Raw genomic sequence first — 24,482 nt, 5'->3', positions numbered from 1 at the left:
ATTCTCACATGGCTACTTAAGCCCTAATCTGGAGTCAACATCTAACTTGAAACAGTAAAAAATACACCTCTTGTCATTAGATCCTGGCTCCATCATATACTATGCCAGAGCCTCCAGCTCACCTGCACCATAACCCATTTTAGTGTCTCTCACAGTAACATGCACATTGCATGTTCGTGTTTGTCCTGTCACAACGGCATAGTTGATGTGCAGCGCACAGTCCCAAGTGATGGTGGTACTAGGTCAAGTCTGATCCAGAATGAAACTTGGCTTGATGGATCACACGTTTAATTTTTGCAGTTGGTTTATGCGGTGGTGAATCACCGAACCAGATTTGCATGAGCTGTAGATGGTCTTTAAAAATGAGTTTATTAAGCAATAGAAAAAAATGCAAAGAAAACTATAGAACAGTTGGAAAGATCGTAACACAAACATCAAAATAAAGTTTCAAACTGTTTTCATACACCACCAGTTTCAGAGATTCAATTCCAGAGAAATGTTCCTCCTAACTCATTTTTAAAAATCTTTACTTAGCTGATGCTTTCCAATTTCATTCCCATTGACCCCTTGACTGTTGAGATGGCTTTTCCAGTTCCTTTCTGAATCAGCTAGCCTGAATTCCCCTTAATTAATTCTGATGGCCTAAACCTTTTCAGTTTTAGCAATGTGAACATTTCTACAAAACTCTCCTGGCTTGGAGTCTTTACAGTCTAGCAGCTAGTTCTAATGTGATTAGTTCCTGAACTGAACTATTTTGAAAACTTTGTTTTCTGCCCTTCCCCTAGGAGAAGAGCTGTACAGTTCTGAACTCTGGATGCTTCTGAACTAAAATAGAATACATGTAGGAACAGGCCTTTCCACACAATTAACACGTGCTCCACACAAAGTTCCTTCCACCTTTTTCATTTTGTGCTGTTTAGTATAACCTATACCTTTGTCCTTCATGATGTTTCCTAGTTTCCCTTAGATGCAACTAAGGTATTTGCCTCATGTATTATTGTAGAATTTCACATTCTCTTCACTTTCTAGATAACGAAGTTTCTTTGAATTCTCCATTGGATATATTGCTGCCTATTTTATGTTTATAGTCCCAGTTTCCACAAATGGAAACATTTTTTCCAAAGCTACCACATTAAATCGCGCTGTAATCTTTCAGATTTCTGTCAGGTCATCTCACAGCGATCTCTCTAGAGCGCTGCCCCCCCCGCCCCCGCCCACTCCGTTCAATCTTTCCTGATTCATATGACCTTTTTTGCACCTTTATTCCTGTCTTTATATCCTTTCTATAATATAGAAACCAGAGCTATACATAGCATCGTAATGTGGTCCAATTAATGTGCGTCATATCTCTGCTTTACATTTCAGTACCTTTAGAAGTATACCCCAGTGCTGTATTTGCTTTTATTGGGGTGTTATTATATACCTGGTTTATTCTGTAGAAGCAGCAATAGATGGCTTATCATGCCTGTGTCACCTTTTTAAAATGCTTTTGAATGTCTCCAGCGGCCTAGCTTTTCTCCTCAAACATACACAAACTCTTTGGGTATTCTGCATTTGCTGTTGCCAGTTCCCATGGAGTTTGATTCCACTGTGCTTTCCAGGTTTCATGAAGCTATTTTTCCTTAGTTTCTCATTAGTTCTTTTGTGACATATTTTAAACCTGTGTGATCTGAATACTGACCCACTTAACGGATGAAATGATTTCTCCAAACTTGCTCAAAGTTCCTCATGGTTGAGAACTACTCTGCTAAATCTCCCATTAGCCTTCTGTATGTGAAAGAACACAATCCCACTTCTCTAATCTTTGTCCACAACTGAATTGGCACTTGGTAAGTCATCCTGGTAGACCCCCTCAAGAGTTGTGGCATCCTTCCTGAACTATGAAGAGAGTGTGGCATTTTGTCAAATTTGTGCAGTTGCCAACTCTTTTCCATTTTAGTTCTAGAGGAGGATCACTGTACCTGAAATATTAACTCTGCTTTCTCCATAGCTGCTGCCAGGTCTGCTGAGTTTCTCCAGCAATTTCTGTGTTGTTTCTTTTCAATTTACTATTGTGCGGTGCATTTACTTGTCCAGGAAAAGTAAAATAAAGAATGTTGAATTTTTGTTTTGCAGGAAATTCGCCAACTGCATCAGTATGTGAAGTTTGCCGTTCAGGATGTAAATGATATGTTGGACATGGAATGGGAGCAATACCAGGAAAAGAACAAGAAGCACAAGTGAGTGGTTCTCAGTGCAATGCTTGGAGATGTGCCTTCAGGGATTTGGAACACTGTGCCAGTTATGGTTCAGTGGATAATGGGCTAGTTTGGATTCAGACCTGTGTTCCAGCAACTGTGTCACAGATATCTAGACTCAAGGGAGAAATGCAGTGTTAGAAGTGAGGTGTTTACAATGTCACGTCAAACCGCAATAGTATCTATCTCTTCATTTGTACATTACATGTTCCCACAACCTCTAATTTGAAAAAGAGCAAGGGAGTTCTCATCACGCGACCAATATCACTGTAAAACAGCAATGCATTATTAGAATGTTTGCCGTGTTACAGCAGGTTATCCCAGTGCCATCATATATAGAATTCTCTTGGACTGCATGTGAATATCTAACCTCTCAACTTTCTTCTTTTGGCTGCAGGTTCCCCCTTAGCCACCGAAGTGAATGTGAGAGTACAAAAGCAATATTGCAGTAGATGCTGGAGATCTGATATAAATGCAGGAAATGCTAGAAATAATTAGCAAGTCAGGCAGCATTTTTGGAAAGAACCAGAGTTAATGGTTCAGGCCAATAATGTTTCACCAGAGTCAGGACTATCAAAGTATTTGGTTTCCATGTGTAAAGTCCTGCTTGAACATATAATGAGAAACAGGTCGTTCACCCTATCAGGTTTCTGCTGGTGTTTAATACTGTTTCCATACCTCGTTTTTACTCCATCAGTGTATTCATCTGTTCCATTTTTCTTGTGTTATTTAACTTCCTGTGAAATGCCTCTACATTGTACGCTTCACTACTCCCAGTCATAATTTCACATTGTCATCACTGCCAATAAGGAAGTTTCTCCTGAAGGCCCTGTTGGTTTAGCAGTGAATATCTGCTAAATTATGTGTCTATCCATTGTGGTCTTCCCAGCAAGTGAAAAATTATCTCTACTCAAGGCCCTTCTCTGACTGTTAAGATCTCTATCAGGTGACCATCATCTTTCTTTGAAGTAGAGAGCTGCAGCTGGTTCAGTCCTTCCTGATAACGGTCAACTCTTAGTTCTAGCACTGTCGGTATGTGTCTTTTTTGTTCCTTGTCCTGTGTCGCTGTATTCTTTTATTGTAAGGAAAATGGGACAGCACTCCACACGTGGAGAGTCTGAACTTCAACAAGCCGCTGTGACTTTAGTTTTCATATGTCCGTTAGGTGATGAGGAGCTGAGTGTTTCATTTTTACTAGTTTTAAAGTTTCTACTGTTTCACTCCAGACATCTGCTTCTACCAGAGAGGGAAGTGTTGTTCAACGCTTTGGCGAGCCATCATGAGATCATTACCCAGCAGGATAAGAAGATTAATGAACTGATAGACAGCTTGCAGAACCTCCGTATTTATAACCAGACCTCCAAGTGGTGTGTGCCCAATGAAAAGTGTCTACTGAGTGATCGTTGGTAAGTTGTACATGTCTTACTCAGCACATGAGTCCACAACATTCCCTGTAGCTAATCACATATCAGATACCATGTGGTAGGTTAATCTCCTTGGCCCAGAATGAGAAGACTGTGCAATGAAGTCCCAGTTGCAGAAACTTGAGTGCACTGAAAGCTGACACTCATCGTGCCAGAGATAGTAGGAACTGCCGATGCGGGAGAATCTGAGATAACAAGGTGTAGAGCTGGATGAACTCAGCAGGCCACTATTTGAAGGTGTTATGCACTGTTGGATGTTCCAACTGTTGGGTGACAGATTATACTTCAGCTCTGTCTGGTTACGAAAGATCTCTTGACACTGTTTCAAAGAGCTGTTCCCTAGCTGATATTTGTCTGTCTGCTAACATCCCAAAAATATTATGTGATTGGTATCATGTTACTGTTTGCAAGAGTTTGCTGTGTTCAAATGGACTCTCATTTCCTACAGTATGGCAGTGGATTGCTCATCATTAGCAGTAAAATGCTTTGAAACATTACTAAAATATGAATGGTGTTTTACAATACAAGTATTCTAAAACCTTGACCACCCGCTTTCCTTGGCATGTTTCTGGGGCTTGTGCTGTCCAGAAGCTGCTATATATCTATCTGGTGAGATGCAGTAAATGGTGAGGTATTTTCCAAATAAGTTATATCTCTCTGCCCATAGAATGTATTCAGAAACTTGCTGACTGGATGAAGCAAGTAGTGTAGGATGGAGGCAAAATTTTCATCACTTTGCTCTGAAAGCTGGTCCTAGCATTATTTTTACTTGCTCTGCAGTATTAGATGAGCAGTCTGCAAGTGTTGACCTTAAACTGTATCAGAATTGCTGTGTTTTTAAAAGTGCCATTTTTATTAGCCCCCTGCAGAAGTTGTGTAATGCAAGTGATTTATCTTGCGCAAATGCCTACATGTCCTTAGGTAATAAAGCAAATTGAATCAGAGCAGGAGATAGATTTTGGGTTATTTTTGTAGGTGCAGTCCTGATTCAGAGGAAAGTGTTGGTGTCTGGCACAGACCCAACTCTCTCGGGTGTTGAATTGGATTGATTTTGACCTTCCAATGAAGCTTGCTCTGTTGCCCCTTGTATTTTGAATTAATGTGCTTCGTTTGATCTTCATTAAATTTTGGGTACCTGACTGTCACCACAGTCATGGTGCGTCCTGTGACAATCCTGTATAGACAGCCTTGGTGGAAGGGCAAATCTTACTTGGCAGTTGCAAAAAGTAGACACAAACTTACACTAGAACTTCTGATAATTAGCCGGCCAAATGCAGAAGGTTAAAATGTTTAATGGTGGCTATTTGGGCCCATTTTGTCAGTACTAGCTCCAAAACAGTTCAAAATTATCCCCACACCAGATTGGCTTACCATGCACCAATATGTGCCCAATTTCTTTTCTGTAGCTGGGATACTGAGTTAGAGATGCTACGCAGCGTGCTGGTGAAGACTACCCTCGATGGAACACCAAAAGGGACTTCAGCCACCCCAGGTAAACCATCACTATTTCTATGTCTGATTGGTTTCTGGGGAAGGGTTATCTGTTTGGTGTGAACTTTGCAACATTTTTAACTGCATGAATCACCACAGTCTGCTTATTTCCCCATGTTTGGAGATTGAAGAACTGCAAAAATTATACCCTTTTTCAATAAGGGTTGTAAAGATCAATTGTAGACCGATCAGTGCTGGTGGAACTTCTGGAAACAATTATTTGGAATAGGATTGATAGCCACGTGGAAAAATGTGGTTTGATTCAGCAACGTCAGCTTAGATTTAAGGAAAAATGTGTCTAACTTGCTGGAGTTTTTTTCTAAGAGGGAAAGGTAACATGGGATTTGCTGTATCAGGAACCCGTATGCTGTGCGAGCATGTCCGGTACCTGTGTCAACTGATAACATCATATCTCGGGAACTTAGGGCTGATGACAGCTTCAGTCTTTGTGATCCATTTTGCTAAGACATCTAGCCACACCTCCTCATCACATGATGGTATTTACAAATCAGTCACTGGACTTCTACAAGCTCTACACCTTGGAATTTAATTTGAAGTGAAAAGATTTGAGTCAGTGCTCAGTTAGTGCTGTAATTAACACAGAGCAGTGCAGTACAGCACGATGTTGTGCTAAGCATGATGCCAAATTAAACTGATCCCTTCTACCTACCCCTACCCATTTCCCTACATTCCATGTACATTCATGTGCTTCTCTAAAAGTTCCCACTGTCTCTAAAAAAAAGCCATTCGGCCCATTGAGCCCACGCTGACCCTCTGAAGAGCATCCCAACCAAAATCCCTACTGTCTCCCTGTAACCCTGCACCTCCCATGGCCAATCCACCAAAGCTGCACAGCTTTGGACTGTGAGAGGAAATTGGTGCACCTGGAGGAAACCCATGTGGACACTGGGAGAATGTGTAAACACCACATAGACGTGACCTGAGGTTGGAGTCAAACCTAGGTCCCTGGTGCTGTGAGGCACCGTGCTACCCACTAGGATACTGACCTGGATAGAGTCCTCCAATAGGTGAGGATATGAAAGTAAAACTTATCAGGTTCAGTCTTCATTACTGCCCTCTGTGTAACACAGTTCCACACAACCAACTAGATTTAAGTGACAGAGGTGGGTTTGGGAATCTGTGTGCCTGTTGTGTACTCTCCCAATTTCTGCTGTCAAAACTGAGGTAGTGTATGGAAGGGAATAAAATTGGCAGGTTGTGGGGCTAGCTGACATAGTCTTGCTTAATTGGACTTGATGGGCTAACTGGCCTCTTCCAGTGTTGTAACCACTTACTGATTGTAGTGCAAGCCAAAATAGTAAATTTAGTTTGTGGTCAGTGTGATACAGTCCTTTGATAGTGAAAAGTACTGTGTAAAAATATACGCAGCCAAAGATGAGTGATGAGTAATGGCCATTCTTGGGATCACTTCTTGGTTCTGCAGCCTTCCAGAGTCAACCCACCTGTCTTAAAAATTAAACAAGGCATGGCAGTTAACTGTCGGCCATCATCTAACTGGTGCATTCTCAATGGCAATGCCTCCACCAAACAGAATCAGCTTCCAACCAATCCACACTCTCCTATAGTTTAAATGTTGTTTTCCATTTCCATTTATTTCTTGCAATTGTCCCGAAGAGCGCAAGGTGCAAAGCTTGGAGAAGATTACTTTTTCCAGCATTCGAGAAAATTGAAAACTCTCAACAAGTCTAAAGTGAAAAGAGGAAATAAGGATTGCCCCCATCCGGTGTGTGACAGTGAAACAGATTGAAGGGTGGACTTGGTTTGGGTCAGTTGGCATTTTTGAAAAGGGACAAGTTTGGTTTCGAGAAGCCATTCAGATTTTAAGTGATTTAGTAGAGTTATGAACTTGTTCACTGAAGAAAGAGCTTGATACATGTTGGTATGACCAAAGGATTGGTTCTTGCATTTTGTAATGTCTAACTAGTAATGCACACCTCTTGACTAAAATTTCCTTTCGTTTTTGGGATTGTACTTACGTTTGCATTTCTTACCTCTTGTGAATAATTCAAAACACTCTCAAATACTCTCACGTCATTTGTTGATTTTGAAGTGAAGGGTGAGTGGATATAGCATTTCCAAACAGCAAAACAAAGAAAATGATCGAAACGCTTGGAGAGGCGGCTCAACATGTGTGGAGAGTGAAGATGGGTTCATATTTTGATGGAAAAACTGAAAGAAATGTGGATGCTGTAAATCAGAAATAAAAACAGAAATTGCTGGACAAGCTTAGCAGGTCTGGAAGCATCTGTGGAGAGAAAACAGAGCTAGCATTTTGGGTCTGTTCTGAGGAAGGGTCTCTCAATCCGAAGTGTTAACTCTGCTTTCTCTCCACAAACCTGGTGAACTTTTCCAGCAATTTTTGTTTTTGTTACATTTTGATGTATTTGTCGTGCTAGCATAAGTAAATAGTTGAATGATAGAATCCCTACAGTGTGGAAACAGGCCGTTTGGTCCAACAAGTCCACACCGACCCTTGGAGCATCCCACCCAGACTTATCCCCCATAACCCACACACCCCTGAACACTACGGGCAATTTAGCATGGCCAGTCCATCTAACCTGCACATTTTTGGACAGTGGGAGGAAACTGGATCACCGAGGAAACCCACGCAGACACGGGGAGAATATGTAAGCTGCACACAGACAGTCGCCCGAGGCTGGAATCGAACCCGGGTCCCTGGCACTGTGAGGCTGCAGCGCTAACCACTGAGCCACCGTGCTGCCCTTAAATGGTCAGCCAGCACCTGAAAGGAACATGCTGCACTTCAGCTGATGCTATCTGATTTCTATCCTGGACTTGAACAGAGTTTGTTTTTCCGGTCTCTGTTTCCCTGGCCACACTCAGATGTAAGCCTTCGAAGGTCACAGAACGACCCATTTCAAAGGCATACGGAATTCTTCACTTCTTTAAATAGATGCAGGGACCGTGTAAACAAGGAAGTTTCTAAACCAGTGCTTTGTACAATGGTTAATTAACCATTGGAGAATTGTATCCAATTCTGGACACCACCTTTTGGAAGGTTATCAAGATCTTGGAGATGGTGCAAAAGAGATTTTCCAGAATGGTACCAGGGATGAAGTGATTTAAGAAGATTTGGTAGAATTATTTAGAAGTGATTATGAAGAGATTGAATTGAAAGATCTTCAAAATTGTGAGGTTGGCCAGACCAGATAGGGAGAAACTGTTTTCATTCAGTAGAGGGATCAAAACTACAGGAGACAGATTTTCACAAATTGCCAAAGGGTTGATGAGATTTACTGAGTTGAGCGCCACGGTGCGATGTTTGAAGGGCTGGTGAAAGCGAATTCAAGAGTAACTTCTACAAGTGATTTGAATCTCTATTTCAAAAGAAAAACAAAGCAGGGAAGACCAGGATCGTGGGGCTAATTTTATAACATTTTCGAAGAGCCAGCACAGGGGCAGCTGACCAAATGGCCATCTCCTATATGATTCTGTGAATTTCTCTTATCTTTTTGGGGCAGATCGTCCGCCATAATACTGAATAGGGAGGGTAGCTCAAAAGACTGTCTAACATCATCTCTCCAGTTTGTTTTTCTGAAGATGAGGTGTCAGACTCTGACTGTTCCGATGGGTTGATAAGATGAAGTGCCTTTTTTAAAACATATGTTGGGTTTTTTTTTCTTGATCTTCAGGTAAACTATCCCCAGTGAAACAATCGCAGCTACGGAGCTTCCTTTCAAAAAGACAGACTCCGCCTGTGAGATCCACTGCACCCGGTAAGTAGTAAATCCTTTCGAGAAATGGCTTGGGTAATTGGTTAGTTGTACCTCTGTAAGGAAATTGGAAAGGGACTCCCTTGGGTCTGATGAGCCAGTCCAGCTAAAGAGAATACTGTATTGATGCTGAGCATCATAATTGTGAGAACTAAATTCAAGCTGCTACCCCCCCACAAGCCACTTCGAGAGTCACGTCGACCCCTCAGTGCAACTGGCTCATGCTGGCCAAGTTTCCCAAACTTAATTATTAGGCCTGTTTGCCAGCAGTTGGCCCATATCCTCCTCACCCTTTCCTATTCATGTACTATCCAAATATCTCTTAAATGAACGTCCTCTGGCAGTTCATTCCACATATGAGACACCCTCTGCATGAAAACGTGGCTCTTCAGGTCCCTGTTAAATCTTTCTGCTGTCACCTTAAAATTATGCCGTCTAGTTTTGGACTCCCCTACCCTTTGCTATTCACCTTATCTATGCCTTTCGTGATTTTATGAACCTGTATAAGGTCACCCCTCAACCTCCTTTGCTCCAGTGTAAAAAGGTCCCACTTATCCAGTCTTTCCCTATAACACAAGCACTCCAATCCTGGTGACATCCTATTAAATCTTTTCTTCACCCTCCCCAATTTAATAAAGTCCTTCTCATAGCAGATTGACCAGATTTGTACACAGTATTCCAAAAGTGGACTCACCAAAGCCCTGTACAACCGCAACATGACATCCCAACTCCTAAATACAGTGGTTTGAGCAATGATGGAAAACATTTCAAATGCCACCTTTACCACTCTGTCTACCTGTGTCGCAACTTTTAAAGAAAAACTACGTACCTGAACCCCTAGGTCTCTCTGTTTCACAACACTGCACAGGACTCCCTACCATTAATTGTATAAGCGCTGCCCTTGTTTGCTTCATCAAAATTAAGTCTACCTGCCACTTCTCAGCCCATTGACCTAATTGATGCAGATCCCTTGTAATCTTAGATAACTTTCTTCACTCTTGACTTTACCACCAATTTTGGTGTCATCAGTAAACTTAATAACCATACTTCCTAAATTCTCATCCATATGGTTGATATAAATTGCAAAAAACAGTGGACCCAGCACTGATCCTTACAAAAATGTATGGTTATCCATTTTAGACTGAGAAAGGATAGATCAGAATACTTTCTAACTGGTACAAAGTTAAATATGGATGCCAAAGGGACGTGGGGTGTATAAATAATTGAACTGTCACAAATGGGTACTGAAAATAATCAAGAAAACTAATTGAATGCGGGCTTTTAGATGACTGGAATACAAGGATGCAGGAGTTATGTTGCATTTATATAAAACCCAGGTGCGATTCCACTTGGAGTACTGTGAGCAGATCTTTGCATTATGCATTAGGAAAGTTATATTGGCCTTGGAGGGAGTACACCACAGGTTTACAAGAATGATATCTGGACATCAGGGTTAAGCTATGAGGAAATGTTACGCATTTTGGGCCTGTTTTCTCCAAAATTTAAAAGGTTAAAGTCTGATCTAAATCAAGTCTTCAAATCATTAATGTGAAAAGACAGGGTGAGGATAAACTATTTCTGTTGGTTATGGATTCCAGAACTAGGGGGCATAGTCCAAGAATTAAGGCCAGACCATTCAGGGGAGCTGTTAGGAAGCATTTGTACACACACAGAGTGGGAGAGGTTTGGGTTGCTCTTCCACAAATGGCAGTGGATGTAGGATCAGTGTTAATTTTAAATCTGAGATGGAAAATACCTTTGCAAAACAAAACTTTGAGGGATACAGATCAAAGGCAGGTGTATAGACTTGGACCACAGGTTCAAGAGGCTGAATGGCCTATTCCTGTACCTATGTTCTTACGTCCTAAGAAGTAACAATGTTGAACAAGTTGGATTTACATTGATACCATCAACTTCAGGGTACTGCATTTTTTGGGCAGAAATAAACTGTGCTTGTTCAATAATTCTCTCCTGGTTAATGTTCAATTACTGTCTCGTCTACTTTAAGTTCTCCAAATCCCCTGGTATGACATGAGGTTGCAGTTTGTGCTAAAACACTGACTGCAGTTAAAAATGAAGTAGAGGAAGAAACAACGAGTTACTACACAAAAATATTCATGATGTACGATAATGGCAGCGCGAACATTGTGTTGCCCAAGGCATGTACCTCTGCTTACTGGTGGGGTCTGTACTTTGAAATCAGTATGTGCTGTTTCTTCTTGGGGAATTAACCTGTGTCAATATCATTTATTTGTCCCTTGCAGCTAATTTGTCCAGGTCAGCCTTTATATCACCCAAATATTACGGAGAGCTGGATGATTCGACTCAGAAGTCTACTTTGTTGCGCCCAGATTATGAAGGTCTTCAGGCCAAAGAGCAGGAGACATCCTTGTTAAAACATGCTCCTGTCACGAGGCTGCCTTCCTTTCCACCATCAGCAGTCACTGCACAGTCAACACCTTATGGCAAAGTCCAGCTTCCAGCTGGTCCCACTGCCACCACAAGTAAGTGTGTGGACTAAAAAATAGTTTTGTCCCACCTTCCCACCAGTTCAGATTATTTCTCAGTCAGTTGTACTGTAATTCACTTGTTTGTAGGGAAAATAGGACAGGAACCTACCGTAGACAGTGAGTGAGGTGAATGACCAGATAATGCAGTTTTTGTGTGATATTGTTTGAAGGGTAAATATTGTCCAGAGAGAGAACTCCTGAATCTGCCTCACCATTCAAAATGATCATGGCTAAACCCCAGATTGAAAATCCTGTGTTATCCCTTGTTCACAGAGCGTTCATTACTTTGATGAGATGAATGGCATTGTTTGGTAGTTACAGAGCAGACGTGTGTAATGCTGCATTCTGTTAATAAACCTATTACGGAGGGAAGTACTGGTGTTTAATTTCATAACTTTACCAATTGACTTAAGATGGAGTTAAATCCCCATTTTGTTGTATGGTCACTGGCTTGAAACGTTAACTTTGTTTTTTCTTCTTTCCAGAGCTAATACCTAACCTGCTTGAGTGTTCTTGGCATTTTCTGTTTTTGCTTCATGTAGCTTTATTTCTCCTTGTATGTATTCATCAATCCATGGCCATCTTAATATCCTCATTGCCTGAGCATCAGCAGCTCTTTGGAGTAGAGAATCCCAATGATTCCAAGTCCTCCAAGTAAAGAAATTGCTTTTGATATCCATCTTATTACTGAAGCTGTGATATCTGGATTCTCCACCTGGGGAAGCTGCCTCCGTATCCATTGTTCTTTGCTCTCTGACAGACTTGATGGTGCCCAGCCCATCTTCAATGTAGTTCAGTAAATGATGCTTATCCCTTTTTAAGAAACAAGGCGAGTTCATGGATTTGACAGAAACCATACAATGAGACACAGTTCACGCTATTAGGGCTGTTCAGGAAACCTCACCTCTTGGCATTGGAGAACAAGAGTACTGCTAAAATCCCCAAAGGCATTTCCTGTCATTTAAAGGCTGAGATGTTCAGGAACACCCATCAAAATATCGTATGATGTAGAGACAGGAGACGGTTAACTGCAACTAAGGAATCATCAATCAGCACCAATTCGTTTTTCAGCTCATTCCTTCTCTTAATAATTATGGAACAGACATGTGTAACGCCTACTCAACTTTGTCCAATTGAAAGGAAGTGAACAACTTCCCTAAACTTAGAGAAACAGTGGCAGTGTGTCATTCCCACAACAGTCTAGCTTTTATCACATCTAACTTAGGAAAGCAGTGACTTCAAGCCGTGGATAATTGATTCAAGAAGGACAAGCTAGTGGCAGCGAAGGCTCATTCATGCTTTCATTGCCAGGCTTGCCTATTCCAGTGCTCACCTTCCTAGCCTCCAACCTCTGTGATCTTCAGTTCTTCCAAATCTCTCTCGCTAATTTCTTAACCTGCTGGCCCCATTGACTCATGGTTCCACCAGGGCTCAAATTTTAAATTCTCATGTCAATGTCCAAATCTGTCCATGTGTTCATGCCTCCCTATATCTGTAATACCCTCCAGCCCTAAAACCATTAAAACCTGTGCATTCCTCCAATTCTGGCCTCTTGCGCATCTCTGATTTCTTCCACACCTCTACCAGTGAGCACTCTATCTCTCCTTGTTTTAGGCATTCTTTAGGATCTGCCTCTTTGATCAGACTTTTGGTCTCTTGCCTTGATCACCTCTCTATGCAGCTTGGTGCCAAATTTCATTTGAGAGCAGCTGATGACATTAAAGGTGCTGCATAAATGGAGTTGCTGTTGTGATATTGGAAGCTTTCATAATTTACGCAGATGGCCTCTCAAAAGATTGTGTTTCTTTTTTGTCTTTATTTCCTACCACCTACCCATGCTCATCAGTTCCAAAGCCAACAGGTAAGATGGTGAGACACGGAGCACCAGGGACTGAGAAGCCAGCCACCATCCTTCCAGCTGCCCAGGCTGCTGCCCAAGCAGCTTTCCGAAGACAGATGACCAGTCAGGTGCCAGGTAACTAAGCCACTGACCGTAAGCTACCGCTGAGGGGGTGGGGACAGCCTATGCACACCTTGTTGTGGAGGTTGATCTTTTCCTCAAAACAAAAGGGAATCGTAAATTCCATGACGTGGCGCTTCAGAGATGCCGACTATTGGATAAGACTTTAAATCAAGATCCCGCATGCTGTCCTGCGTGGATTTATGCATCCTTTGGCCAGTATTCCAAAGAAGAGCAGGGGAATTATCTGCAGAGAGGTTGCTGATATTTGTTCCGAAATGAAGTATTTTTAAAGAACACCAGAGCTGGTCATTCTCCCATTCATGTGTGGGAGGCTGTCCACAAATTGTCTGCCATATTTCCCACGTAACCTACACCGTCAGAAGCACATAATTATGTGTAAAATGCTTTGAGACATCCTGCGACCGTGAATGGCTCAAAATAAATCAGCTCCTTCGTAACTTTAGCATCAGTCACTGCTGATGGTGGAGAGTGGATGTCAAACCTAAGGATCCCTGGCGATGTGACCTTCCAAAGATTTTATCTGTTTCCTTTTCTTTCCACTTGTTGTGTCTGCAATGACTTGGGAGTCTTGGTTGGGGGGGCGTGGGGGGCAAGTCAATTGTGCTGTCCCACCGTTATATCTTGGCTTATCCATTTCATTTGCAAACAATCGAAACTGTTGCTTCATGCGACTCTTTGAAATTCCGTCTCTTTAGCCAACGTGGTATTTAAACCAAAAAAAATCAAGGATGCGGCCAGTCTGCGAGAAGCGACAAGTGGTCTTCAGTTAAGTAACATGCTAAGGAAAAGGGAAAATGACTCCTCATGAAGACTTTAGGGCAGTGACTTTGATCACTACAGTACCAAGTTGCCTAAATTCGACTATAAACTGCTCATAGAGATTGTGCAGTATTTTGTCCTTGAATGAGGGCCCATCTTAACATGAAATATGATGGATCACTGTGGCAGTTGCCAACCTAGAGATGCTTAGCTTTGAACCTTTTAGTTAAAACGTTTAGATTGACAGAACGTGAGCTGTACAGTAACCTGGTTGGTAACCACCTCATGACATAAAACGACAACAGCTTGAGTTCGTATTTGCAGATATGTTTCGTTTTTGGCACTGAACTGAGGAGAAATCCTTCAACCAGAGAGAGTGACTGTGGAATTCTCTGCCACAGAAAGTGATTGAGGCTAAAGCACTGAATGTTTTCACAAAGGAGTTAGATATTGTTCTTAGGTAGTGCAGCTGATGACATTAGGCCATCGCGAGAAAGCAGAAACAGGGGACTGAGTTGGAAGATTAGCCATGATCATATTGAATAGCAGAGCAAGCCTGAAGGACCGAATGGCCTACTCTGATTTTTCAGTATAGCACTTCCAGTGTCCCAAGATGCTTCAGGATTGTCATCATAACAAAATCGGACACTGGTTTGTGTAAAGATCCTTTGGAATAGGCGACCAAAAGCTTGGCTAAAGAGGTAACTTAAAGGAATATTGTAAAGGAGGAGAGATTGATAGTGAAGTGGGGATATTTCCAAAGAAAATTACAGAACTTGAAGCTTGGTACATGAGACCATGGATGTCTGTGGTGGAGCAGTTAAAATCAGTTAATTCAGAGATGGAGGAGCACAGGTAGGTCAGAGGGTTTACATGGTGTTAAGAGCTAACAGAAGTAGGGGGAACTTTTAACCATATGGGATTTGAGAATGAGGATGTGAATTTTAAAATTGGAACATTCCCAGAACTGGATCCAAAGTAGGTTAGTGATCAGAGGTGAGATGTTCAGATGTGTTGTCGAACAAATGTAAATTGCACATGCTTGTACTTAGCTGCAAGAATGTTATTATGAAATTTTGTGTCTTAAGCTTGCAATAAAAGAGGGACTAACCTTACAGCTTTGTAAATCTGTTCTGTTATTAATGTGAAAATGTGTTTAATTGAAACATAGTGTTTTAATTTGCATTTTGTTTTTATTATTGCCAAACATAGCTCCAAGTGCTACCATCCAAGAGCCTGAACAAAAAGAGAGTCCTCCCACCATTACCCCTCAAATCTTGCAAGGGGCAGGCCTGCCTCAGGGTCCACCACCTGTCTCCAGGTGAGTTTACCATCCTCAGGTAGGAGGCAGCGCAGTCTGTTGTCATCAATGAGTTTGAGCCCTGCCTTTCAGTTGCTTGACTTAAATGCTTCTCTTTTATAAGTGTAGCAGGAGTTCGTTCAGCCCCCTGCTGTCCTTTGCACCATTCCATTAGGTTAGCATTTTCACTGCCTTACACACTTTGATATCCATCCCCTTTTAGTGAAGAACTGCTGCTGATGTCACCCTGAGGCGACCCAGTTCCAGCGTCACTCACTGGAAGAAGTAGTTTCTCTCAATCCATCTGTTGATCCATCTGTCTATCCTGTCAGATTTCTATTATTTTAAACTTCCCATTTTCAGCACCCCACTTTGCTGAAGGAACAATGAACCCGGATTATGTAACTTACTCCTTTCAGCCCTGGCATCAGTTCTGAATCATCTGCACTGCTTTCCTTCCAAGATCTCCCTGTGATGCCAGAACTGAACAAGCCTCACAATACCTGGCTTAATGCTTTTGAACACTTTTCACAACTAACAATCTCTGTATTTTTGTTTATCTCCAACCACCTTCTATTCTTGCATGATCCCCCTCACTGCCGCACTGCATGATCTGGCAGCATCAGTGGAGAGAGAAGCTGAGTTTATTTTTCAGGTCAGGCTATCAGGACCGGTGACAGCTCATTGACTTGAAGATTTACCTTTGCTTCACTCCCTGCACTTGCTGGTATTTCCCAGTTTTTCTGGTCGTATTGCAAGTGCTGGAAATCGAGAATATTTTCTTATGTATTATGTTGCACTGTTTTTCAGCCCACTCATCCTTCTGCAAGCAACAGTTCTCGAATTCCCCGCACAATCTAATTCCTTCCTTAGTAACATCTGCAAGTGAATATTTACTGCTGTTGCATGCTTTCATGTATCCATAATATCAAAAATAAGTTCAGAATGCTATTTATCAATTCTTGTTGATCCTGTTTGTCTTGAGTCAAGTTGAAGTGCAGGGTGGTAACAATATAACCAGGATGTTGCCTGGTATGGAGGGAAGATCTTACGAGGAAAGGCTGAGGGACCTGAGGCTGTTTTCGTTCGAGAGAAGATGGTTAAGAGGTGACCTAATAGAGACATACAAGATGATCAGAGGGTTAGATAGGGTGGACAGTGAGAGCCTTTTTCCTCGGATGGTGATGGCGAGCACAAGGGGACATAGCTTTAAATTGAGGGGTGAAAGATATACGACAGATGTCAGAGGTAGGTTCTTTACTCAGAGTAGTAAGGGCGTGGAATGCCCTGCCTGCAACAGTAGTAGACTTGCCAAGTTAAGGACATTTAAATAGTCATTGGGTAAACATATGGATGATAATGGAATAGTGTAGGTTAGATGGGCTTCAGATTGGTTTCACAGGTTGGCACAAGATTGATGGCTGAAGGGCCTGTACTGCGCTGTAATGTTCTGTGTTCTATGATGACAGAGTTGTCCAGCACTTTCTTTTTTGGCTATGTAGATATATAAACTCACCTGTAATGTCCATGCTGGAGGAAGTGTTCTCTAGCTGATTACATTATACTTGTCAGCTAATTTTTATTAAATGATGAATCTGTGGGATGTTTGCACATGGTCGCAAAGTGGAACAACTTTACCTATTTTCCTCTTTATTAGCCAGAACATGATTTAACTTATTTCCTGTCTTGTCTCTCTTATAATTAATTACTTTGAAGGTATTTTCATATCGATAGTTTTTCCACCTCGAGTGGCAAAATGCAGGGTTAACGGGAGAAGGTGGAAGGGGATGGTTCTGGATGGGCCAGTCTGTAGTTTTACACAAATGATCTTCCAAGGTATATTAGCTTGCTTTGTGAAAGGAAAGAATGCTTCAAAGACCCATTTATCTTTCTCCTTGTGAAACTGAGTTGAACTTGTGATTCTCTTTAACGTTTGTGAATTTTTAGAATCTGAAATTGTCACACAGTATTGATTTTCTTGTGTGCTGTGGGTGATGTTGTCCTTTGTCACTCGCCTTTAGGTGGCACCATTCCTGCTCTGGCTCAGGTCAGAATGATTAGAATCAACTGGGAAAGATGGAGTTTGGGCCAGTTTGTCTCATGTACTATATTGTATGGTAATTGCAGCACAGATTCTGTCCTACATGCCTCTGCGCTGTTTATGCTTCAAACAAAGTTCCTCCTATTAGTCTCCATCTTGTCCCATCAGCATATTCTTCTGTTCCTTACGACCTTAACTTTCCTCTGAAATGAATCTGCGTTCCATTCACCATCATTCCACATTGGAGGGAGTTTCTGACCATTCTTTGCTTGAAGTTTCTACTGAATTCCTTTAGTTTATTATTGACCATCATCCTTATGGCACCATAGCCTGGTCTACTTCTCAAAATCACCATATCAAATCCTCTCATAATTTTAATGACTTTGATCAGATCACCTCCTCGACCCTCTTTATTTCTAGCCAGTTGAGCTCAGCCTGTTTTCAGATACTTAGAACATCTCGGTTGTTATCACTCCAGCAAAGCTTTGTCACAACTTTCTGTGCCGCGACTATATTTTTATTCTGTGGGAACTGAATTTTCAGGACTTTGGAGCAAGAGCAGTTCAGAGTGGGGCTAGTTGGCTCACCATACAGAGAGATTGTGTTAATGATTTACTTTTTAACCTCATGTCCCTGCCCCTACCCTTCCACTTACTGGAGCACCAGCATTTATTTAGTTTTAAAATCAGTGGGACAGTGTATATTTCTGTGGAGGTTTAGAGCTGAACTGACCAGCCTGAATCCCAGTGGTTTAGGATTAGAGGGCAGATGTTCGTGCAGTTAATAGCTTCCTGGTGAAGCACAGTTCCTATTATTAATCTTCATGAGCCTATAATGTATGCTTCAGGTAAGCTGTAAGCAAGGATGTATTCTGGTATAGAACATTTGAAATCTGTTTTGGATTAGAATATTTCCACGTGGTATGTTTGTCAAATAAAGTATTAAAAGAAATTGTTTGGAATACACTATCCTTTGCAAAGGCACGTGCTCTTACATTCACCATTCATTAAGGTCATGGCAGATCTGTTTGTACAATAACTCTAACATTCCGCCTTTGATGCCCTTACCCAGTTAAGCAACTATTGATTTCTGATTTGATTAATTGAACCGCTATCTGCTGCTCTTTTTGCATCATTAGTGAAAGGCCGTGCACTGATTTTGACATAGTATCTCAGCGTCCCACCCTTTCATAGCAGCTGCCGTTTATTGACAAAGATGAACATTTTCACGAGGCTCACATTTTAAGACTCAGCATATTCCGTCACCTGTGCCATTATCAGTTATCAGAGAGAAACCTCAGACTGTATGAATCAGCAGGTATCAGGGACATGAACCTTTCTGACCTTAGAAATTGCAGTTTAAGAATTCTTGCCTTCATTTCAATCAGTATTCCCTTCCTTCCTTGCACCCTGCTTCCTCCTTTTCAGGTGTAAATCTCCCCACCCAATGCCATACTTTTCTCTCATCACACGTGTTTCATCTCCTGGCTTGCTGTACCCCTACCTCACTTGGACCTCAGACCTACTCAAGCAGCACAGTGGCTCAGTGGTTAGCTCTGCTGCCTCCCAGTGCCAGGGACTCAGCTTTGATCCCACCCTCGGGTGACTGTCTGTGTGGAGTTTGCACATTCTCCCCGTGTCTGCGTGGGTTTCCTCCGGGTGCTCCGGTTTCCTCCCACAGCCCAAAGATGCGCAGGTTAGGTGGATTGACCGTGGGAAATTGCTCCATGGTGTCAGGGGATGTGCAGGCTGGTTGGGTTAACCATGGGAAATGCAGGGTTAACGGGAGCAGGTGGAAGGGTGTGGGAGTGGGTGGGCTACTCTTTGGAGAGTCAGTGTGGACCAGATGGCCTGCTTCCATAATGCAGGGATTCTGTAATTCCTGTTTTGTTCTCCACCATCAATTCCTGTTTTTTCTCCTGTTCTGACCAGTGGCCAATATAGATGCTGTCTGTTTCGTATCTCCCCCACCCACCCTGACCTCTCGAAGCATCTGCTTTCTGCACCTTTGTCAGGAGCTGCCTTTGCCTCCAGAGTATCTTCCCTTTTAAGCTCTCAGTCTTACTGTACTTGAACTCCTGTTGGAGGAGTTTGCTTTCAGGCCACAGACCTTATGTCCTGTTGCTTTACTGTCAGCATTTCGCACTTAATTTTCAACACTGGCAGCTGTCCCAGTTTATTACAACTACTCAGTGGCTTTGCTGAAGTCTTACTAGTTTATTTTTAAACATGCTCTTGACCAGTACAACATGCAAGTTACTTTCAATCAGACGATGCAGTAACTGCGGAGTGATGTTCAGATCTGCTTTGAGGAGCTTGTGCCCTGTACATTAGTCTCATCAATGATTGGCATCATTAACTGGATCACAGTGGCCCTGTTTCAAGAGCAGTTTGGATTTATATAGTGTCTTTTACACAATAAAGCATCCCAAGGTGCTTCAGCAGAGTGTTATGGAAACAGAAGGGACTAGGCCATTAGGCCTTTTCAAGCCTGTCCATTCAGTATGTTCATGGCTGATTCACTACCTCAATGTCATAGTCCCACTTTCACCTCATTCTCTTTGATACCTTTAATATCAAAAAAGCTACCAATTTCTTATCTGACCAAACTTAACGATGAACCACATGAGTGAATTTTGAGACTAGATTGAGAAGTCATGGTCAAATGAATAGGTTCTAAGGCAGATTTCAAAGTGGGAAGAGAGGGGAAAGGTTTGAACTATGGCATAAAAACATCTTTGTTCCATGTTATGAAATTAAAGCAGTAATATAACAGAAAGCAAATTAGAGTCAATCGGAACTGTATCATGATATTTCTTGCACTGGAAAATAGAGGTGCTTTTCTTTTTATGTGGTTTGTCTGTCAGTGGAGTAGGTTAAATTTTGTGAGGTTTGCCTGTCACGGGCTGATCATTGTATGAAGGGGATTTGTAATCTGTTGAAATGGGAAGTGGCCAGTCTGCCGCCTCTTGCACGCTGCCATGCTGTCACTTCATCCCTGAAACTTTACTAGAATTCTGCTCTATTATTCAAGCCCTCTTTCTATGCGGTTGTGCCGTGGATAGACAGAAGCATTCAGCGTTGACAGCTCACTCTAGCTGTCATTCAATTGGCAGGTGTTAATGGCTCCCCTTCCTTCCGTGTTGCTAACCTGATGGCTCAAATCAGTGCTTGGAACGTTTTAGTGTGAACTTGTCTACCCTGGTTGATGTGAATGCAAATCTTTCTAACTTCACCATGAAAACTTGGCATTCTTGTGTGTCCTTTCACGTCTGACTATGCAAATGCTTTATCATAGCCTCAGGATGTTTTCACAACTAATCAGTTGCTTTTGAAGCTCAGCTTCTGATCTCTATCTTTGTATCTCTACTCTTTTTCTCTTGGTAAAACTCTTTGCTCTTTAAATAATGGCCCACGCAATACTTACTTGAGTCAGAGTGCCCAGGAAAGTGACACAACTCTCAGTCTGGATTATGTACATTGTTGAAGGCTTTGGTTTGGACACTGAGAACTCCCATTGCATTTTGATTTGATCTATTGTTGTCACGTACCAAAGAAAAGTTTTGTTTTGCATTTCCCTGTAAACTGGGTTTCTGTTGAAGGGTCTGGACCCGAAATGTCAGCTTTTGTGCTCCTGAGATGCTGCTTGTCCTGCTGTGTTCATCCAGCTTCACACTTTGTTATCTTGGATTCTCCAGCATCTGCAGTTCCCATTATGTCTGGGCTTCTGTTCCTATTTGGTTATGTGACTTTGAAAGTTAGCCTTCATAATGGTGACCATGAAACGCCATTGTTTCTTCTTTAAAATAAAACCCCGTCTGGTTCATTAGCCTGCTCCAGGGAAGGAAATCTGCCATCCTTACCTGGTCCGACCTACGTGGGTCTCCAGATCCGCAGCAATGTCATTGACTTTTAAATTCCCTCTGAAATTGGTTGAATAACGAACTCTAATCAAGGGCAATTGGGGGCGGGTAACAAGTGCCACAAAACCCTAATTCTGTGAAAGAAACCTCTGCTTTTAAAGCTTCCCTGGTTATTATTTATTTGTCGTATTCTTAACAAAAGAATAGCCTGGAATCTACATTTAGTCATTCAGTTGTTGAGTTAAGAGTAATGAGATTTTGGTTGTCCATGTGTGATTGTAAGTTTTGAATATAGGGACAGTTTTAACTTGTTCTTATTTGTCTTATTCTTTCCTCTTTTAAAAAAACTTATGTTCCTCATAGAGCTGTTCTTGTTGCCTCTCAAACCAGAGTTCTGGTCATTGTCTGAATGTGGACTTATTGTCTTTTATTTGTTTGGAAATTGTGTTCAAATATTAATCAAATCCTCGTGAGTTTATCATGTACATTTGATTTGGTAAATATTTCACAGTTTGCTACTCTCTGAAGCCTCCAAGAATTTGTCTTGGAGTATGTTGACAGTCTCCTGATCATCCTCTTGTTTAACTCCATAGAAGGCCCTTAGAGGTTAGCTCCTTCGCTGATTGGTGTTACAGTATTATAAGTTTTTTGTGCAGTTGGTTTGTATTTTCTGCTTGGCTGTCTGCCAGTGTGCCTCAGTCAGTATCCTAGAGGAGTGAATGTTTTTGGAGACCGTAGATTAAAAATTTTGATCAGCACTGTCCCACCACCTTAATCATTCGCCCCCCCACAGGCTGTGGTATTTGCCATTTACAGAATGTACTGCAGCAAGTCCTTCACTTCTTCAGCAGCACCTTATAAAACTGAGTCTTCTTCCATCTAGAAGGAAAAGGGCAACAGATAAATGGCAATACTGCCCCACCTGCAAATTTCCCTTCAAGCCACTCTCTATCCGGATTTGAAATTCCTTGTGAAATCCTGGAACTCCCTTTCTCACAGCACTGTGGCTGGGCCACGTTAAGGCTATTTAAGGATGGACAAATTGGTGGCCTTGCCAGTGAAGCATGCAATTCAAGAAAAGACACAAAAGAATATTGACATTGAAGGGAGTACGTTACAGATTTACAAGAATGATAAATTCTGATAACTGACTTCTGAGGAAGGGTCACTGGACCTGAAACATCAACTCTGATTACTGCCAGACTGTTTCCAGCAATTTCTGTTTTTCATTCCCAGAATGATACCCCGTCTCCAAGAGTTTGGTTGCAGATGGATATTATTCCCTGAGACTAGGCAGGTGATTTGATTGAGGGTTTGAATAGAGAGAAACTATTTCTGCGAGAGTTCTTCCTGTCACTTGATGATTCAGGATTGCAGATTTGGGTTAAAAACTGAGGAGGAACGTTTTTAATACAGCAAGTGCAAATAGCCTGGAGCCCACTGCCTGTGAGGACAGGAGAAGAGGAGACAATGAATGATTTCAGAAGGAAATTGGAGGACTATTGGAAGAAGTAAACGTACAAGAGGTTACAGAGATACGACGGGGGATTGGGACTGACTGGATTGCTATACGTGGACTCAGTGGGCTGAATAGCCTCCTCCTGTGCCTTCATGACTGTACAGTTTTGAGAGGCATGGTGGTGTATCGTGTTGGGTCACAGATCAGCCATGATCTCAGTGGCAGGCTGAAGGATGATCTCCTGTTCCTAAAATCCTCCCCTGAGTTTGTTTTTGCAACCTTTTGCTGAAGCTTATTTTCTGCCAGAGGTTACAGCTACTCAGCAACCTTCAAGTCCCCAAAATAGACCCTTTTAATTTTCCTTCTCTCTTTTAAGGTTTTGGGTTGTTTTGGGAATTGGTTGAAATCAGCATTGGATCCAACACAGTCGTAGTTAAAAGTAGCATCTAAAAGATGAGGCAGTAGAGGAGTCTTCTCCTTATTTCTTGTTTCAAGGCTTTGTGGAGGCATAAATAAAAGCAAGAAAAATGACAGTGAATCTATTCTAAAGGTGGTTGCCAAGGGTAATGACTGTTATTGTAACAAATCAGGCAGCAACTTTTCATATGTAGGTTTTGGCCTTGGCTGTATATTCCAGTGGTTTAGCTTTGAAAGCAATTGGAATAAAGCGGTAATAATCGCAGATGTCACCAAGTTATATGAGTGGAACAGACAGAATGTAAAGAAGCTACCTTTTATCTCAGATCTAATCCCATTACTCAACAACTGTTCAAAGTGAACTACGTACATGTGTAATTGTTGGACATTCTAGCCAATTCCAGCATGACACAGATTTTTTTAGTATAATTTTTTTCAGTCTGCTTTAGATGTAGGTCTGACAGTGCAACAATTTTCAAGTTGTGCAAACATATAGACTATTTGGCCCTCCAGCCTGCTCAGTCATCCAACAAGATCGCGGCTGGAATGATTATTGCTTTGGCCCCAAGAACCCTTAGGGTCTTAACTGAAGCAAATTTATCTCCCTTTGCTTTAAAATGTGTAACAACCCCATCTTTACTCCTTTTTTTTTGGGAAAGACAGCACTATAAACTCACCACCCTCCGAGAGAAAAATTCCCCCTTGACCCCGTGTTAAAAAGAAAACACTTCATTTTTAAACTGTGCTCTGTTTCCTAGTTTTAGTCTCCCACTAAGAGCAACACCTCTTCAGGATCCACTCTGTCAAGTCCCCTTGGGATTGTGTAATTTTCAATAACACCTCCACCTCTGTAACCTCTGGTTCTCATTGCTCCTGGAGACTGCACATTCACCAACCATGGCTTTAAAATCTGGCTTTCCATCCATACGCCTTTACTCCTCCTCCTGTAAGACTCTTGTTCAATCCTCTCTCTCTCTAACTAGGCCTTTGATCTCCTGACCTTGTGATCTTTTGTGACAAAGCATCCATCTCCCCTGTCTTTCCTCGTTGCCAATTTTCTCTGAGTTTGCTCCAGTGTGAAACCTTGTGATATTTTGTTGTAGTAAAACCTCTGTAAATCTGAAAGAAGACCTGTTGTTGCAGTGCAACACTCCGTCAGTGGCAGTCTGAGTGTCAGTTCAATTAGGTGCTCGAGTTACTGGAAATGGATTTGAATCCATTATCTTCTGCATAAGGCATGAGG

The 24,482-nt window shown here is 41.9% G+C and overlaps 1 protein-coding gene across 1 annotated transcript in view; it reads left to right on the top strand.

The window, feature by feature from the left end:
- The window catches only part of nup214 (nucleoporin 214), a 114,887-nt gene that overhangs the window by 36,085 nt on the left and 54,320 nt on the right, over positions 1-24,482 (top strand). Inside the window, 7 exon segments of the mRNA XM_059638387.1 lie at positions 2,116-2,219; positions 3,464-3,643; positions 5,068-5,153; positions 8,827-8,910; positions 11,172-11,411; positions 13,264-13,392; positions 15,373-15,481. Of these exon segments, the coding sequence (XP_059494370.1) occupies positions 2,116-2,219; positions 3,464-3,643; positions 5,068-5,153; positions 8,827-8,910; positions 11,172-11,411; positions 13,264-13,392; positions 15,373-15,481 (932 nt within the window).

The sequence above is a fragment of the Stegostoma tigrinum genome, chromosome 29 (genome assembly GCF_030684315.1).
Source record: "Stegostoma tigrinum isolate sSteTig4 chromosome 29, sSteTig4.hap1, whole genome shotgun sequence".
In the NCBI taxonomy this organism is placed as follows: Eukaryota; Metazoa; Chordata; class Chondrichthyes; order Orectolobiformes; family Stegostomatidae; genus Stegostoma; species Stegostoma tigrinum.
Note: the sequence above shows the minus strand (reverse complement) of the source record. Positions and strands in the feature narration are given on the sequence as shown.